The 18,615-nt window shown below is 52.7% G+C and overlaps 1 protein-coding gene across 3 annotated transcripts in view; it reads right to left on the bottom strand.

The window, feature by feature from the left end:
- Positions 1-87: 87 nt before the first annotated feature.
- Positions 88-18,615, bottom strand: part of Efcc1 (EF-hand and coiled-coil domain containing 1) — a 30,679-nt gene continuing 12,151 nt past the window's right edge. The window contains exons 3-8 of one of the 3 annotated variants that reach the window (XM_087199086.1): positions 9,261-9,418; positions 7,650-7,896; positions 6,406-6,571; positions 2,670-2,810; positions 1,744-1,813; positions 88-955 (exon numbers count right to left, since the gene is read on the bottom strand). In XM_087199086.1, coding sequence (XP_087055212.1) covers positions 819-955; positions 1,744-1,813; positions 2,670-2,810; positions 6,406-6,571; positions 7,650-7,896; positions 9,261-9,418 — 919 coding nt within the window. In that variant the 3' untranslated portion in view covers positions 88-818. The remainder of the gene's footprint in view (positions 956-1,743; positions 1,814-2,669; positions 2,811-6,405; positions 6,572-7,649; positions 7,897-9,260; positions 9,419-18,615) is intronic. The other 2 variants (XM_004855640.3, XR_015446497.1) reach the window with 2 other exon arrangements.

Here is an 18,615-nt window from a genome sequence, read left to right as displayed (position 1 = left end):
GACCGAGTAGACCAGATGCCCTCCATCCCTGCCACCACCCCTGTGCCCTACATTTTTCCCTCCATGCCTCACATAAACCCCTCTTGGTTGAGTTCTCATAATTCTTTATTTTGCCTCGATTTGGCACTGATTTCACCCACAGTGTACCTGTAGCTAATGTGCCTTTCTTTCCTACATGAGCTCAAGCTAGGTGAGACCAGGCACCTTGTCTTAATCTTCCTGTGACCCCACAAGGGTCCCACCAGTACCTAGTGTGTGTCGGAAGGGGGGCTCCGGGTACTGTATTAATGGGGTCCCTGCTCACACACCTTTGCTCTTGCTACTTCCACAATGCCCTTTCCGCCTTTGCCATCCAAAACCTACCTGTTTTCTAGAATGAATTCAGCACCAGCTCCCATGAGGAAGCCTGCAGGGATGGCTCCTTCTTTGGAGTCCCCCAGCCCCTCCTAGTCATCAGCATTTCCTGGGGCAGGAGTTTCCAATGGACCAGGTGTGTCCTGAAGGTCGGCCCCAGGATCCCTTGCAGCAATGTGTGTGTGTGAGGGGGGCGGGCAGGCCATTAGGCGGGAAAGTGCTCCTTCTGCTCCGAGGCCAGGGAGGCAGCATCAGGTGCAGGCTGATCCAGCAACAGCAGGGCTCTAATGTACCCTGGTGGTAGGAAGCGGGGGCCATAGGAGTTCAAGGAGGGGAAGCTGCCAGAGGCCAGTCTGGGTGTTCTGATGGTGGAGGTCAGGCTGGCTGGGGAGAGCAATCTGACAGTGACCAGAATGATCCGGAGACTGCCACTGCCCCATGGTGGTTGGGCTGGATCAGCAACCTCAGCAGGAGATGAGGAGCGGGTTGGCGAGTGCAGGCGCTGTGCAGCCGGGCCCCAAAGGAGTTGTCTGCAGGAGCTCACAGCCAGCCAAGGCTTGGTGCAGGGCGTCCAGGATGGCCAGGGGGCCCAATCTCCCCTCTGGGGAGGAAGGACAGGCAGGGGAGTCAGGGTCAGGCTGCCCACTGTGCCCACAGAGCTGCCTCCTCCGCGCGGTACCCACCTATTACCACGTCCTGTACCACTGCCCGGCCGCCCCCTCATCCTGCTCTCTTCCACTGAAAACCCCACAGGGGCTTCTGGCACTCACACCTCTTGGTTTTCTTGTGGAAGCCAGGGACCATTCAGGGCACTGGATGCCCAGGGCCTGGCAAGCAAAGGCTCACACCATCAGTCACTGCACCAGTGAGGCCTCTGAGGCAGAGCTCTGCCTTGGTGACCTTCTGCTGCCCTGTGCTTTTTCTGAACAAGAGGCGCTGTAAGGCTTCAGGTGTAAGAGCGATGCCCAAGGCCGCAGGCATGGCCAGCATTTGACCCTCTGTGCCTCAGACTCTATCTGTGGAAGGGGGCTAATAACTCCTTCCTGATGAGCCTGTTGTAAGGATGGGGGGTTAAAGGCACTGGGGGTGCTTCACCAGGGCCTGGCCCACAGTAAGCCAGGAATGGGGCACCCCACCCAGCCCCCTTACTGGCTCTGACCCACTGGCTTCTCTTTGGCATCTGCCTGGGGCCTCCGCACCTGTGCTCCTACCAAATAGTGCTTTTGACTTTCAAAAGCTTGGTCCCAATTGCCCCCCTGGCAGGTGTTCAGGGCAGGAACATGTCACCATTTTGCAGCGGGGACATTCAGGACACAGAGCGCTGGCATTTGCTTATCAGGACACCTTTCGGCTGATGTCCAGGCTCAGCAAGATGGGGTGCTCTCCTACCCTGTGTGGGGTCCCCGAAAGCATCCAGTGTGCTCAGCAAAATCTTCCCCAGGGCTCTCTTCGATATGTTCTTTAAAAGAAATGGAGACAGGGTTGGGTCAGACCATGACTGTGGTGTCCTCACTCAGCAGCTGGGACCTGGTGGCCTATGGCAGCTTGTGTACAGCTAGGGACTGACAGTGCCCAGGCAGCCTGATGCAAGGAGAAGCCACCCAGGGTTCAACTCCTACCCCAACCTCATTTCAGAGATATAATCCTGGGCAACTCAGCCAAGCTCCTAAATATTTTTTCTTTTTAAATGAGTTTGCCTGTGGTTGGAGGTTAGACCCCTTATCTGGCTAAGAAAGATCTCTACTGTTCTCAATTTGCTGAGAAGTTATAATCAAAGAACTGAACTTTATCAATTGCCTTTTCTGTAACCATTGAGATGATCATGTGGTTTTCTCCTTTAATCTGCAATGTGGTGTGTCATGGTACAAAGTTATGTGATGCGGAATCATCCTAGAATTCCTTAGAGAAATCCAACTAGGCCATGTCACTTTTTTTTCCCTGGTGCTGGGCATGGAACCCAGGACCTTGTGTGTGTTAGGCAAGTGTCCCGCTGCTGAGCTACGCGCCAGCCCCCTGTGTTGCATTTCTTTAAACACTGCTGAATTGGGTTACCAAGTGTTTTCTTTCATAATTTTGCAGCTGGGTTGAAACGTGATGTTAGCTTATATTTTTTCTTTCTTGTATTTATCCCCTTCTGGTCTTGAGATCACAAGTTACGTTAGATGCCTAAAATGACCCAGGGAGGCTTCCTCCTACTCTCCTTGGCTTTCCCAAGCCTCCCTCCTGCATCTGAAAGTGGGGTGGCACCTGCCAGCTGTGAGGAAGGCCCAGGGCCCGGCTCCCCTCCCCACATGCGGCTGCTGCCCTGAGCCTACCAGGTCTCGGAGCCTCTGCAGGAGCTGCAGGACATCCACCAGCTTCTCCTCCAGTAGTGACAGCCGCACCCGCTCCGTCTCCACCATCTGCAGCTCCAGCCGCAGGTGCTCGTTCTCGGCCACCTTCTGCTGCAGCTCTGCCTGGGGAGGAAGAGGCTCAGCACTTGCCCTGGTGCTCATCCCACGGTGTTCACCCCAGCAAGGTCCCTGGCCTGCCTCACCCCTTGGCTGATGTCATCTCATCTGGCTCCCCTCACCTGCCAGGTGGCTGGCAGATAAACTACCCTGATTCCCCAAGCTTGGGGCTGAGGCTCAGAGAAGCTGAGTGCCTGGTCCAAAGTTGCACAGCAAGTTTGTATATTTTGTTTCCCAGTCTGAGGACTTCATTCTTCCTTTTCTGCAGCCATCTGATTTCTGTTTAATACACGTGTGCTGGTGTCAAGCAACAGAAACCTATCTGGCTGGCTTAAACAGGGGATGTACTGGCAGCTAGTGGGCAGTTCCCAAGCTGGACTGGCACTCAAAGAACCTCAGAAAGGAGACAACTACGGGGTGGAGACAGCAGGAGCATCCCAAGCCTCTCATCCAGAAGCCACTGCTAAACTGGACACTATCCAAAGCGGGGCATGGTGGGGCAGGCCTGGAATCCCAGCATTCTGGGAGGCCGAGGCAGGAGGACAGCAAATTCAAAGCCAGCCTGAGTAACTTAGTAACTTAACAAGATCTTTTGTCAAAACAAAAAATAAAAACAAGATCTGGGGCATGTAGCTCAGTACAAAGGCTGTGGGTTCGATCCTTGGTGCCACAAAAACCAAAACGAAACAAGATGCTCTCCAACCCAGTCCTCCACTTCTTCCAGATAGACAGCCTCGAGAGAGGCCCGCCTGGTGACTGCCCATGGCCACGAAGACAGCCAAGATACCAGGGGATTGGTACCATGTAGTCACAGAGTGTCCAGTGGCCACCTCCTGCTACCACTCTGGGTTCTAGCCAGAAAGAGAGAAGTCCCAGAGCCTCCACCAGTGCTGGGGGACTAGAAGGTGGACTCCTTCACCCTGGCCCCTGTGTCCTTGAAATTTTCTCAGGAAAGGAGCGGTGGCTGTGCCCTCTGGGACTCTGTGACTGCCAGTTTCTTAACAGGCGGGCGGTCACCAGCCACGAGGTCTGTGGTTTTCCTAGGCAGTGCCTGGCTGGGCAAGATCAAGGTCTCAAGGAAGACAGAGCCAGGAGCAGGGACAGGCAGGGGGTTTAGCTCAGTGTCACCGCGCCTGCCTCACAAGCGCAAGGTCCTGAGTTTGATTCCTGGTACCAAAAAAACCCACAACAATCTGAAAATGACCTTGAATATTCCAGATGTATGTAGCACAGAATACTAGAAGGGTCTATATCCATTCAGTGAAAAACCACAGCTCACAGGTTTTGAGAGCTCACCACCAGCATTCACCCTTGTGACGCAGGTAGCACAGCACATTATTCTGCCCATTTTACAGATGAGGAAACAGAGGCAGAGAAAACTTTCCCAAGCTCACATAGGTAATAGAGCAGGACTTGAAGCCAGTAGTCTGGCTCCAGCACATACCCGCCATGCTGTGCCTGTCAGCATTAGCTTCCTGCTCTGGAGAGCAGCCTTTCTTCCCAATCAGGTTCTGTTTGTTACAAAAAAATCCCAGGAAGCCACTGTTTTGGACTAAGCTCCTATACTGGGCCTCAACAGAGCAGGCTAAAAATAAAAATGGAGTCATTTGTGCTAAAGTTCCATGGCACCAAACCCAAACTAAGTTGCTATGTGACCTCCTGAGTAATCAGGAGAAGAGGTATTAGTCAGATTTCCCAAACAGTCCAGTCTCATTGGCACAATAATGTACAGTTGTACCTTGGTTCACAAACAATTTTTTCCATGATTCTGGTTGAAAACTGAGTCGGACAAGAACTGAATCAAATTCAATGTGTAGGTTCAATGCTGACCTTCTGGGGAAATCTGATTTGGTTCTTGTCCAGTTTGGTTTGCGACCAGAATCGTGGAGAGAATTGTTTGTGAACCGAGGTACCAGTGTATTCCCTCTGGCTTAACCCTTACACACAGAAAAACTAACCTGAAGTAATCTGACATTAACCAATGAGCTCCAGTTCTATTAGTCCATCCCCCTGCACTGACCTTAGGAGAAAAGTAACTGTAGTGACCATGACCATCTGCTCTCCACCCTCCACCCCTGCTTCCCCTTCCTGTCCGAACCCAGCCTCCCCTGCTCAGCTCCTTGGGATGCCTGTTCTGAAAATAGAATTAAGTGGTGCTTGGTTCTAGACTCCCAAACAAAACCAGTGAAAATCTTTATATTGGTATAACTTTGCCCTTTGGCAACTTTGAGATTTTCAGAGCTTATTATAGAGAGGCGTTCCCAGCTCGGAGTGTGGCAGACTCCATCCCCTGGAAGGTGTACGAGCACCCCCCAGGTGTCCCTTTCTTCCTGTCATTTTGTTCCCATGCTCAGATCTCAGCTCAGTGTCAGCAGCATCTTTGTCCAGTTCCTTGATGGAGGGCGTGGCTACCTGGTTTCACAGGTGCACTGGTGAGGCTGAAGCCGAGATCTCCCAGCCATCACCTCTTCACACCCTTCCCTTCCTCATCCGGCTCTTGGAACATAAAATGATTTTTTTTTTTCAGTGCTGGGGATGGAGCCCAGGGCCTTGCATAGGTAGCCAAGGGCCCCACCTCTGAGCTTGGGCATAAAGTTTAAGAAGCTAAAACTGCATCACGCTACACATATGTTAAAAAATAGCACAGCCCACCGTGATGCCAACTGCTTATAATCCCAGCTACTCAGAAGGCTGAGGCAAGAGGATCACACATTCAAGGCCAGCATGGGTAATTTAGCAAGACTGTCTCAAAATAAAGTCAAAAGGGCTGGGGATGTAGCTCAGGGGTAGAACACTTGTCTAGCATGTGTTAGACCCTGGGTTTAATCCCTAAGACAGAAAAAAAAAAAAAAAAGCAGAGATTTAGAATTTCAGGTATGTAAATATAAATCTATCATATCAAAGCCACAGTTTGCAAAAGTGCAGTGGACCAAAGCTTAGCGCGAGGACAACTGTCACAGCCTGGCACACTGAGTTCCCGTGAGGCAGAAAAGTGAGCAGAGGCTGCAGAGGCCAGAGTGAGTCGCTGAAGGTGTCCCTGAAGTGGGGACTGCTCCGTGTGACTGCAGGTCCGGCCTGCCTTCCCGCTGGCGCTGGGGGGACACTGCCTTCCCTTGGGCAAACTGCCCCAACCTGGAGGCCAAGCCCGTCACGGACCCGCCCTCCCACCTCAGGGATTGGCCAGGGATGGGCACGTGATGGAGGCTGGGCCAATTGGAGCTCTGTTTGCGATTTCCTGCGTTCTGTGAGACTCCTTTTTATCTGGGCTGCTGGAGGCTTCGTTCCCATCCCCCAACCCTTCTAACCAGGGACAGTGAGGCCAGAAGCCAGGACAAAGCAAAGTGGACAGGTGGACACCGCGCAGTGTGAGTCCTGCATCCAGCTCTGCCTGTCTCAGCTCCGCGGTCTCATAAATTCCTGCTTGGCACTCAGGCTAATCTGAGATGGGATCCTTTAACTTGTGACCAAAAGATTTCTCATTAAATCTAAATCAAAGGAAATCACATCTCGGTGAATCCGGGTCCCTCATGAATGGGGTCAGGGCCTTCCAGTTGCGAGAGATTGGCAGTGGTGAAGTCCTGGTCTCGGGGGCCCTGCTGACCTCCTCCGCGCATGGTCCCAGGCTCTTCCCATCGCAGCCCTGGATGTCCAGATGCTCCAGCAGCCTGGCGACGTGGGCTTCCAGCTCTCCGGGGGTGCAGGTGTGCTCAGCATCACCACAGCGGCCCAAGTACATCAGCAGCTTTCTTGCCGTCTGGTCGTCACACCTGAGAAAGGGAGAGCGCTGGGCACTGCCTTCCAGCTGCTTCCCCCTAAAGTCAGGCTGCAACACCATCACTCAGCACCCTCCTGGGGCCCTGTGCCACTCAGAGGAAACACCAAAGGCCTCATGACCTCTCTGATCACCTCCCACCCACCTCCACTAGCCCTGCTCCGGCCACAGTGGCGGCCTCCTGTTGTCCTCCCAATGAGCCCCAGGCCCTTTGCACTTGTCAGTCCCACTTCCTGGAATGCTCTTGCCCCCCTCCTGCTGTCCTCCCAATGAGCCCCAGGCCCTTTGCACTTGCCAGTCCCACTTCCTGGAATGCTCTTGCCCCGACATCTGCATTGTTCATGTCCTCATTTCCTTCAGCTCTCTGCTCAAATAGCACCTTCTCAGAGAGGCCTTCTCAGGATCCCCATCCCTCCCCTGTACCCTGCTCTCTCTCTTCTTCCCACTCACTACATAGAGGATCCAGGACAGGACTACTGTCTTCATTATTATTTTCTGTCTCAAATCATGCCTGTCACATAATAGGTGCCTAATAAGTGTTTCCTGTTGACATAGAGAATTGGTGATAACAAGTCCAGAAAATGGACAGTCCTTCACAGCGTAGTGATAAGTGCATTGTGTGCCTTCGAGTGTGCTTCGGGCACCTGAAAGGTATTTTACATCCTGATCTCGGGTCCCCACAGAGCCTGTGTGACTGTCCCATCTTCAAGATGAGAAGTCAGGTAACCTTTCAGAGGAGTCCAGGGGGCCTGGGCCTGTCCCTGTTCCCCTCCAGATTGGCCACAAAGATTAAACCTGAGGGTGCATAGGAAAGCAACAGCAAGGCTAGGCTGGCAGGGGCTGCCCAGTGTCCCAGGAGCAATGCATTAGTAAAGGACCTGAGAGTGACAGGAGAGCTTTGGGGCATGTCTTGGGACAGTGGCCACAGGGTGACAGTCCTTGCAGACCATCTCATTTCCTGCTCACGCCATGGTTTCTTCTCTTCCCTCTGACAGCAGGGCTGGCAGGAGATGGAGTCTAGACATGAACCAGGGCCCTCACCCCTTTGTTCAGCTGTCAGTTAATGAAGGTACCTGCAGATGGGACCCATCCTCGGGCCCCACCCTCCTGGAGCTCTGGGGTCTCTGGACAACCTGTGACAGCCCAGGGCCCACAGCAGCAGGTCCTGGCTGAGGCTCCGCAGGTACCTGCTCCCGCAGCCCAAGGGCCGTGCCTCAGCCTGGGCTGCCGGCCTCTCCACCTCCCGCCACTTCTCCTCCTCTTCCTCCTCTTTGTCAGAGGCAGCCTGGCCCTCCACAGAGCGGAATAGCTGCTCGTCCTCTGCAGGAGAAACAAGATGTAGGGACAAGTGACACAGGGAAGGGGGTGGACAGCCAGACCATGCGGAGGAAACCCTGCAAGTGGTCAGAGGAGAGGGCTCTGGCACCCTCTCCCCCTTGAGCAGACAGTGGCTCCTGTGAGGTGAGGCCACCAATGGCTGGTAATGTCCCCTCCATGTGACCAGCTCAGGCATGGAACTGGCCAGTTAGAGCCCTTCCCCGGGATTTGACATAGTGACTCTGCAAAGGACACCCTCATTTTCTTGTTTTCTAAGATGACACAAGCCAGGTCTATGGCTGAAAGGTGAGCATTCCATCCTAGGACATGGTGACCTTGGTCAGGGAAGGCCGAGGCTGTCCCTTAAGAGCTTTGGTGTGCTCTGCCGGGTGTGGGGTACCAGTCTGGACAGAGTTTTCAGCTCTTACATTTGGGGGATGCAGAGGAAGGGGGCATCCCACATGTGACCATTTGTAGTCCCTAATGTTGCTGTGTTTTATCACTGAGCTTTGGGCATTAGGACCCTGGGGCCCTGTGTGCTCCTGTCCAGTTCCTTCCCTAGGGGCGGCCTCAAGTCTCCTCAGGGATGCTGCCCCTTCTCTTCCACCCCAGCTGCAGAGGCACATGGTCAGGCTTGGCCAGTCACAGGCAGGCCACCTGGGCATGCAACAGATGCAGGGAGGGCTGAGGACCCGGTGGGGGTAGTGAGAGCCAGCAGGAGGCATACCTGCTGACTGTGACTCTTCGTGGAGGAACACATGCCAGGTCCTGTGCGACATGGGGTTCCACAGATGTTTTACCTGGCCCTGGGCCCTACAAGGACTCTTTCCTTACGTGAACGGCTAAGTTCTTTGAACTTCTGCTGGTTTGGGTTCAATGATCTGATATTTGCAGACAAGCAATGTCTGACCTGGTACAGTGACTTAAAAACAAACCTAGATGGAGGTGCTCCCTGCCCTCTGTGTGGGAGATCGGGGTGGCCTGGCATCTGTGTAAAGGTTCTTGGGTGCTCCTGGCCCCGGGAAGGTTTGGGGACCTCAGGCTCACAGAGGCCTGACCCTGGACACCCACCACTCTCGCCTGGCTTTTCCCTTTGGAGGTGCTCGGGAATCTTCTGTTTGACTTAAGAAGCATCCAGGACCAGACCTCACATCCTCCAGGTGCTTTGGGGCCAGGCTCTTATGACAGTGGCCCCAGGAGAGTTCCCCTGTGGGTGAGCATCCCTGCCTGAGCAGCTGCGGGGTCGGGGTTCCGTCTGGGGGCAGCTGCACCACCAAGGCAGCATGGAGGCAGACAGCCCACCGAGCAGGGCTGGGGCAGTCACACATGCCATGCACCAGGTGGCGAGGTGGGCGGCAGAGACAAACCTTCATCCAGGGCTCTGCTCCCCCAGCTGCCATCTGACTGCCAGGCTCCCTCTGGAGTAGCATCTGGGTCTCGGGGCCCAGTGTCCTCAGGCTCGTCAATCTTGTCTCCTGGCTCCAGGCTAGCTCGTGGAGGGCTTGGGACGTGGACCCCCTCTGCCCTGTGGGCAAGAGAAGAGATTAGGTGCTGAGAAGGAGGAATCACATGAATTGCTGGGTCAAGCTTTGCGTAAAGCCAGGGGTATCACTAGAGTTTGTGATGTTTTTGTTTGTTTGTTACCAGGGATTGAACTTGGGTCCTTGTGCTTGCAAGGCAGGTGGCAGAACCACTGAGCTAAATCCCCGGCCTGAGTTTGTGATTTATAAGCCTGTAACTCTGACTTCAAAAGTTCTGTGTTCAAAGCATGAGGATGTGGCTTAGGAGCAGCAGTCAGTGTGAGAATCCTCTGGCTGGGGATTCTTGTTACAATGTCAGGCCGAGAGACTACCACTTCAGTCACATTAGCTGAGGTCTAACTGGGGAGGCCACAGGGCTTTTCTACTCCAAAGGCTGTGGACCACAGCCCAGAGATGAGAAGCATAGGGGCATAAGGCCATGGGCCCCAAGACTCAAGAGTGGAGGCTAGCAGCCTTCCACGCCTCACCCAGCCCTGGCATCGAGCGCCCTGCTCCAGGTGCTCCTTCCTGCATGAACAGCACCATGATGATGACACCAGCTTTCATGTCTACCTAGCTGCCAGGCACTGTGGTCAGTGCTGGAGACATTTCCCTCCCAGTGACCCGGAAGGGGGCTAACCCCATTGTCCCCACTGCACAAAAGGGGGGCAGTGATGTGCAGAGAGCTGCAGGAAGCCCCTGGGGCCACACGCTAGAAATGGAGGAGCTGAGATCAGCTCTCAGGCTGGCAGCACCAGGCAGAAGGGAAGCTTGGAAAGCCAGCTTTGAACCATCCAGCCCAGCTGCTGTCCTCACTAGGTGACTCCATGTCACATGTGAGGAAGCTGGGAAGAGGAAGCCACTGAGGGCAGAGCCATGTAGAGAGTGGACGGATGAGGGCATCCTTTGGAATTTTCTAAGAAGTAAAATATGGCTGCAGAGAAACAATGCCAAGTAGATCTTGGGGTGCTGCTCTTGTCCAGTGATAGGCATTCACTCCTTCTGGCACTTCACAGGACCCTCGGCGTGACCAGCAACAGCCCAGCCTCCCAGCCCAGCTCAGCCTCCAACACTCTCCTCCCCTGGCCTGTGCCCACTGTGGCCCCTGGGCCACTTCCCTTTGGGAGCCATGGGAGGAAGCAGGGGCTTCTGGGAGCAGGAGAGATGCCTTCCAACCAACCAGCGCTGCTGAGCGCCTCCCGAGGCTCTTCTGCTTCTGGGAAAGGAAGGTGCTGGTGGCTGTCCACTCTTTCCTCCCACCCTCACTTCCTCAGATCCCAGAGTCCTCCTGTGCCTTTGGGTGTTCCCTCCAGCTGGCCACATCTGCAGGCCTCCCAGATCCCCAGGGTGAGCCTCTGATATCTCCCTCCTGCTGGAGGCCATGGCCACATCTGGCTGCCAGCCCAGCGGCTTACTCAATCTGACAAGGCCCAGATGTTGCTCTTCTTTCCTTCCCGGGGTCCTAGCAGCTCCTGGTTCCATCTGACAGTCCCCTCCCTCAGTACTGTGATGCAAAGAGACAGGTCTCAGGGGCCACCACACCTGGGTTCTGCCCTGCAGGGCTGTGGCTTTGCTGTGTCACTTTACCCACTCATTCATCAGTAAACAGCTGAGCCACTTCACCCTGTGCTGTGCTGGGCCTGGGAGCACTGTGAAGCTGAAATAAACTAACTCCAAGCTTCAAGCCTGTGCAGCTCCTGCCCCCATTAGGATGTGAGATGATTTTAAGTAGCAACTGGATGGACACAGTGTACATGCGTGTGTGTGTGCATGTGTGTGTGGATACACGTGTATGTTTTAAACAGGCACTGATTTTTATTTCTACTAAGGAAATTAATGATCACGTCAATCAAATTTAGTTTTACATTCATGCCAGTGATGTAACTTCTTTTTAAAATTATTTTAAATTGGGCTGTGGGTGTAGCTCAGTAATAGAGCACTTGCCTAGCACATGGGAGGCCCTGGTTTGATCCCAGCACAACAGGAAAAGAAAGAAGTAAAAAGAATGAGCTAATTTAAGGGAAAATAGTAATTAAATAATATATTATGCAGCTGTGGGCAAAAATGGACTCAGATCTTAGGAGAACATGTGAAGTTTGGTGAATGCTTAAACACCAGTACACAGATGTTCTGGGCACTGTTAGAGCTGAGCTCTCCTTGCCTCTTGGCCTCTCTCTGTCCCTCATAGCAGAGGACCTCAACACTAACAGGCAGGTACCCTTTTAGACAGCGCTATACTTTGGATCTCAAGGGTTCCCCATAGGCCCATGAGGCTTAGTCCCCAGTGTTGTTCTTTCGGGAGGTAATGGGGCCTTTAAAAGGTGGGGCCTATTGGGAGGAAGCAAGGTCTTTGTGGGCGTGGCCTTGAAGGGGACTGGTGGGCCCCAGCTTCTGCCCTTCTCTTTTCTGGGCAAACAGGAGGCAAACAGTTTTGCTCTACCACATACATGCTCCTGCCACATGCTACTGCACCACAGGCCCAGAACAACAGGTCCAACTTGCCATCGACTGGGACCTCCAAACTGTGAGCCAAAAATAAACCTCTTTTCTCTATCTCTGTCTCTCTTTCTCTGTGTCTCCCTTCCCCTCCCTCCCTAACCCTGATGGTGGGGATTGAATTCAGGGCCTCTGCCTGCTAAACGCATGCTCTGCCATGAAATACACCTTCTGCCCCAACCTTTTCTCTTCATAAGTTAACTATCTCAGGTATTTTCTTTTCTTTCTTTTTTTTGGGGGGGACCGGGGATCAAACTCGGGTCCTTGAGCTTGCGCAGCAGGCGGCGAAACCACTGAGCTAAATCCCCGGCCTTGTCTCAGGTATTTTCTAACAGTGCCAGAGGACTGGCTAATACAGATGGATATTTTGGAACATCCCTCTACTATCCTAAAATGAGCTAGATAATAATATCCCCTGCTTTCACATCTACTTTGAAAGAATTAACGTGATGGTGTCCTAACAGTTATTTAAATGAAAAAGAAAAGTAATTTTTATAATATACATTTCAATATGAGTACTCAGGCAAAATGAAGTTTTCAATACTTAACCTACTTATAATTGCTATGTTTGAATTCAACAGGGGTAAGGTAATATTCACTTGAACACTGTTGATGCTCTTTTCCTGAATTTAACATTTTGAAATAAGGACTAAGAAAATATATTCAAATAGGCAGGTAGATAGGTAGGTAGATGGATGAATGGGTGGATGGATAAACAGACAGCTGCACGTGCAGACTCATGGGGACAGAAGGGTAAGCACTACTAGTGGACACAGGCATTCCTCCTTAGCCGGGTAAGGGCCACAAGTGTTGTCACTCTGTGATCCGGTTCTGAAATGAGCAACTCTTGGGAAATACAAACAAAGCAAAGTACAACCTTCCTTCAATTCACACAGTCTTGCATTCTTGACAAATTCTTTGTATATTAAAACCATGCAGAAAAAAATTGTGTTTCTGCCTAAAGCAGAGTTAGCCTTTCACAGTGAGAACAAACCTTTCACAGCACGGATGTCCACTGGGACACACGGAAGTCGTGTGGGGCACAGGTCCTGTCCACAGGCTGTGTTCTCAGCAGGACCCCGAGGGTCAGGAGCCCTGTCCTCCCGGCCACTGAAACAAACCCTCTTCCCTCAACCCTGCCGAACATCTCTGGGGACACACTGATGTCATGGCGTCTCCCTGTTCTAGATTCCTCCCTGATCTTGGCTTCATGTCCCATGGGGCAGCCCAGACCTGGCAATGGCAGCCACACTCCAGTGCTCACCTGTGGAATGGGGCTCAGAGGCTGCCAGGCCAGCCAGCGGGACCATGGCAGGCCCTGGGAAGAGTGGATGCAGGATCCCGGTCTGTCGGTGCCTAGCTGGTCTGCAACTTCCCAGCCCCTTTGCTGAGGAGCCTCTGGGTCTACACAGCCCCGCTTGTCTCTGTTTAACCCTGGGTCAAGGGTCCCTCATTGAGTCCTGCACCTCTCTTTCAAGTGCAAATCCCTGCAGCTCACAGGATGAAAGTCAGCATTAATACAGGTCTCCTCTCACTCTGACTCTCATTGTCACGGGCACTCAACAAAGCAGCCTCCCATCCTGTGCCCACAGGGTCCTCCTTGTTCCTTTTCCTTCTCCAATACTCATTTCTTTTTTGTCCAAAACTTCAAATAAACGTGAATATCACCAGTTGTAGATCCCAGTTGAAAAGTCTGATCTGCACTCTCCTTATGGCAGCCACTAGTCACATGTGGGTAATGAAACTAATTCAGATTTAAATAAAACTAAAACTGTGGTCCCTCAGCCATACTAGCTACACTCCAGGTGCTCAGTGGTCATGCGTGGCTCATGGCCACAGAACTGGGGGGTGCAGACAGGAAGCACAGCTATGGTGCCAGAGAGCTGGGTCAGCAATGTCCAGTAGAGGACAAATAGGTTAGAAGTTAAAGGACCAGTTCATAATCTCTTGGCCCAGGACCGTAATTCCCACGTGTACATCACCAGTGTAATCCACTATCATGTCTGTGCAGTGAGAAGTCTGCTTAGACTATCATGACCTGAACCCAGGACTTCACTCTGTTGTTCAGATCAACACAAAATAATCACAAGCGAGACTCCTGCCACCACCGTGGCTGTGGTTTCAGTGTGTCCCCCAAAGTTCAAGTTAATCCTCAAATTCATGTGGCGATGGTATTTGGCAGGGGGACACTAGAGAAGTCCCTGGGGTCAGATGAGCTTGTAGGGTGGGGCCCTCGTGATAGGATCAGTAGCTTTATAAGAAGAGACCCAAACTAGCTCACTTGCTCAGTCCCCCACGCCATGCCCTCTGTCAGGTTCTCACGCGAAAGAAGACCTCGCCAGATGCCAGTGCCGTGGTCTTGGATTTCTCAGCCTCCAAATCTGTAAGCTGAATAAACTTGCATTCTTTGTACATTAGCCAGCCTCAACAGTTTTGTTATAGCAACGGCAAACAGACTAAGAAAGTCCCAAATCTTTGTGGGTATTATTTGACTGATGATCAAACCACTAAAATGAACATTGATAAGGCGTCTATCAGGCTCCTAAATCCCATGTGAATGGACACAGCCACCCTCACTCTGTGGAGAACTCCAAAGCTGGGTCCCTGCCTGAACCTGAAAGTGGGGACAGTGTGGATATGCAGGAACAGTGGTGATGCACATTCAAAAGTAGGAAAGACCAGGAAGGTGTGAGATTGTACCACTTCCCACAGCAGTACACCAAACATGAATTGCTTATTTCTAGCATTTTCCATTTTCTCTGATCAGTCTCTGGTGAAGCTGAGGGTAGGCGGGGCAGCCACTGTGCCCAGGAGAATGGTTTCCTACGGGGCAGGAAGGGAATGGGAATAAGAAGGGAGAGAACCCATTCGGACCCCTGCCCCAATCCAAGTCTGCTGCTCAGAATACATGAGGTGTCTCAGAGTCAGATTTAGAAGCCACAAAGCCAGCATGTCAGTTATAAGGATGTTGCCACTTATTTACAAGTGACCAAAATACAAGGTGAATGTTTCAATTTCAAAAATGTATTACAGGGCCGAGGATTTAGCTCAGTGGTTCCGCCGCCTGCCTCACAAGCCAAGCGCAAGGTCCCGAGTTTGATCCCCGGTACCAAAAAAAAAAAATGTATCACAGTAGAAGACATGTTGCCATTCATTCCCCTCAGAACCCTCCCCCTCACTTTAAATACACTTATCCCATTATTCTTGCCTCTTTCTGAAGCAGTTCTGGAAGTCCTCTTTCCTGAGTGTTTTTACAAGGTGTGATAAAAATGCAGTGAGTACTGCTGCCTGGTGCCATCCAACATCAGGGCATGCTTGTAAAAGCATCACCACGTCTGCATCTACCTTGTTCATCGGACCTGGCATCGTGTAACTTCCAGTTCTTCCCCAAATGCAAAGCGACCATGAAAGGTAAATGTTTTGAAGTGATTCAGAGCATCAAGGAAGCCACAATGGTGCACCCAAAGACAGACACTCTGCAAAGGCCAAAGAGTAAGTATGCTGGGCTTTGAAGCCCATATGATCACCATGGCACATAGGCAACCACTGAGAACACACAAACAGATAAGCCTGGCTGTGCTCCCAGGAAATCTTTACTCGTGAGCACTAAAATCTGAATTTCATGACATTGTCCTGTGTCATGAAATATTATCCCTTTTTTATTTTTTTCAACCATTTAAGAATGTACAAGAACTCTTTGTGGATGGTCCAAAACCAGCCCTAGGGGTGGAATCAGCCCAGGGGCTGTTGCTTTCTTGTCCCAGAGTTAGCTGGTGACTTCTGCCTTCTGTGGGGAAACTGTCCAAGGAAAGCAGCTCAGTCAGCTGGGAGAATGGAAGCCTCCCCTGTACCCTGTGGCCAACCAGCACCTGTGGGTTTGCTAAGGGCATTGAAGTGGGTTGGCATAAGCCAGCCATCTGTCTGGGGACAGAGGGCCACACTGGTGATCATGGTGAAGACAGGGAGAGCTGAATCTACAGCTGTGACAGTCTGCAGGGCACATGCTCCTCCTCAGGCACAGGCTCACATCACACTCACTGTGGAGTTGGGTGGCATGGGGCAGTGACAGCAGCAGCAGAGCTGGGGTGATGGGAGCCCCACACACACATCCTGTTAGCTTCCCAGGCCCTGCCTGGCAGTTCCCTTCCTGCTCCAGTGGGCAGTGTCCATTTCTGTCATTTGCCACCATAACCCCTGACAGGTGCAGCCTTGTGCAACACCCTTTGCCTCTCTAACTTCATTCTTTCCAGGAAACTGGGTGCCCTACCGGAGTGGGCACCAAGGTCACTGCTGGGGTGGAAAGAATACCCAGGAATGGCCCGGAAGATCTCCCAGCCTTGTTCCCAGGGAGCTGAGCTGTCAGGCCATGGTGGGGTGGTGTCCTGAGGCACTGCTGCCTGGACATAGGGGTGAATGCCCCTATCTTTCTCTAAAGCAGAACACTTTCTCTGCTAGTGTGGGAGAGGAAGTGAGAAGGGGTGATGAGTGAGAAGGACTCAGGTCGGGTCGTTTCTGGCTGGAAGAAGAGCCCGCAGAAGACAGAATGCAGAGGGACCCCCGCTGTCAGCCAGCAAGGAAACAGGGCCTCGGTCCCAGAACAAAAGGACTGGATTCTTCAACAGCTAAGAGGGGCTGGTAACAGCTTCTTCCCAGACCTCCAGACCGGCCAGGGACCTTGACTGTGGCCTTGTGAGGGCCCAAGCAGACACCCAGCCATGCCTGCCTGGATGCCTGGCCTACAGAATCGTAAGGTCATAAACTGGTGGTGTTTCAAGCCACTAGTTTGTGGCTGTTTGTTATGGTTGACATAGAAACCAAATGCAACCATCCAAACAGCCACACCCCATCAGCACTGTTAGCAGCATCTGTTATTACCCCAATGGCTCCCAGAGAGGAGACACAATTGATCTAAGCCAACTGTGATGATTCCTTCCTTTTGCCAAGGACTGGTTTAGGAACAGGCCTGTAATGTGATTCTGGCCAATGAGAGGTGAGAGGAGGTTTGCCAGGAAGACCCTGAGAAATGGAAAGTCCAAGGAGAAGCAGTCATTTTTCTGCCTCTGGATGTGGCAGTGATGCCTAGGCCATGGCAGCTATTCTGTGACCACAAGAAGCCCTTGCAGTGGGAAGAACTGGGTTTTTGAAAAGATTACAGAGTTGCCAAAAACTGCTGTCACCTGGACTTCTCGTTCAAGATCATAAATGTTCTTGTGGTTTAAGCCATTCAGAACTGCGTTTTGTTACTTGTGGCCTAAAGCATTGTCATGATAAACCACTCACAGCCTGCTTGGGTGGCAAGAGGGGTTATATAGATAAATCCCCAGTGCAGGTGCTTAGAAATGTGGCCCTCTTGGCTCTGGCCCTATACAGTCAGGCTCAACCAGAGAAGCAGGGCCACCGGAGGGACCCATCAGAGCCTTGTGTCAAGGCAGTTACTACAAGGACAAGGCCTTTGTGAAGGGGGACAGCTAAGCACATCTGAAATCTACAGAGGGAGGCTCGCAGGCAGCCACATGCACAGAAGAACTTTTTCTCTTACCTAGAAGGCTGAGCCTGGTCCTGGAGGCCCACCCTAGTCACCGCTTACCCAAAATCAACTCATCACGGCCTTCAGTACCCCTGCAGATCCCTTCCCAGTTGCTGGAGATGCGTGTTTGACCAGACCACCTGAGAAGGTAACCTAGGGATACTTCACTGTGTCGCATCAAAGCCAGGTGACACAGCAAGAGACCATCCGGCCCCAGGCTTGGCTTTTTCTGGCATGGATGGAAAACATCACCGGTGTTTGTTTCTCTCTCCGCTCCCAACCTCCTGAGCCACTGGACCTTGGCAAGGCTTCAGGAAGCCACCGGGCTGCCGGGACCCCCAGGCTGCAGCCAAGGCCCTCCGAGGTGGGGTGGGCAGCAGGCTACAGCCACTCCGGGGAACCTGCCTGGGAGGTGCTGGAGGTCCGCAGGCAGCGGCTTCCTTTGCCCGGTGGTGTTTCCTGAGCAGAAAAGCCCCGCAGGAAGCAGAGACAGCGGAGCAAACAAAAGAACAACAGCAGGAGGAAGAGCCGAAAATAAATCAGGCAGATGGGCAAGGGCTCAGGCCTGGGGTTGGACAGCAGCGTCCGAGCCCACCTGGACCCCAGGCTCTCAGGGACATCATGTGGGTACGGCGGGGGCTGAGAAACCTCCAAGCCCCAGCCAGCCCAGCCACCTTTAATCAATCCATGCTTACAAGAGAGTGGGGCTACCACTGTCACTCTCCTTAGCACCCGAGTGGCCCCTGATTCACATGCGTGTGGGAGGTGGCTGTGACAGACTTTAGGGAAACTGTCACCAAGATAACTGAAAGTCAGAAAAGGACAAGGGCTGTGCAAGATGACAGGGCACAGGCTTAGGGGTCGGGGCCTCTGGTAGGAGGGGGTTTGGGGGGACCTCAGAGAGCCCGTGGCGGGAGAGGGCCTGATGGGCTTGGAGGAGGTGCAGGTCTGTGTGACAGCAGCGGGTGGGACACTGTGGATAGGGTGGAAGGCAGGGGCCAGATGACTCTGGGCATGGTGGTCACATGAAGAGGCCAAGGGAAGCTGCAGGTTCCATCTGGGTGTCAAGAGACCGCCCCGGCCCCATGTGACCACATGGGGGCAGCACTGGGGCCCCTGAGTGGTGGGCGCAGCTGATAAGGGGCAGGCAGATCTGAGACCTGTGGGACAGGACTCAGC

The sequence above is a fragment of the Heterocephalus glaber genome, unplaced genomic scaffold (assembly GCF_053883595.1).
Source record: "Heterocephalus glaber isolate CG9 unplaced genomic scaffold, H.glaber_assembly_v1.0 deba00001689, whole genome shotgun sequence".
In the NCBI taxonomy this organism is placed as follows: Eukaryota; Metazoa; Chordata; class Mammalia; order Rodentia; family Bathyergidae; genus Heterocephalus; species Heterocephalus glaber.
Note: the sequence above shows the minus strand (reverse complement) of the source record. Positions and strands in the feature narration are given on the sequence as shown.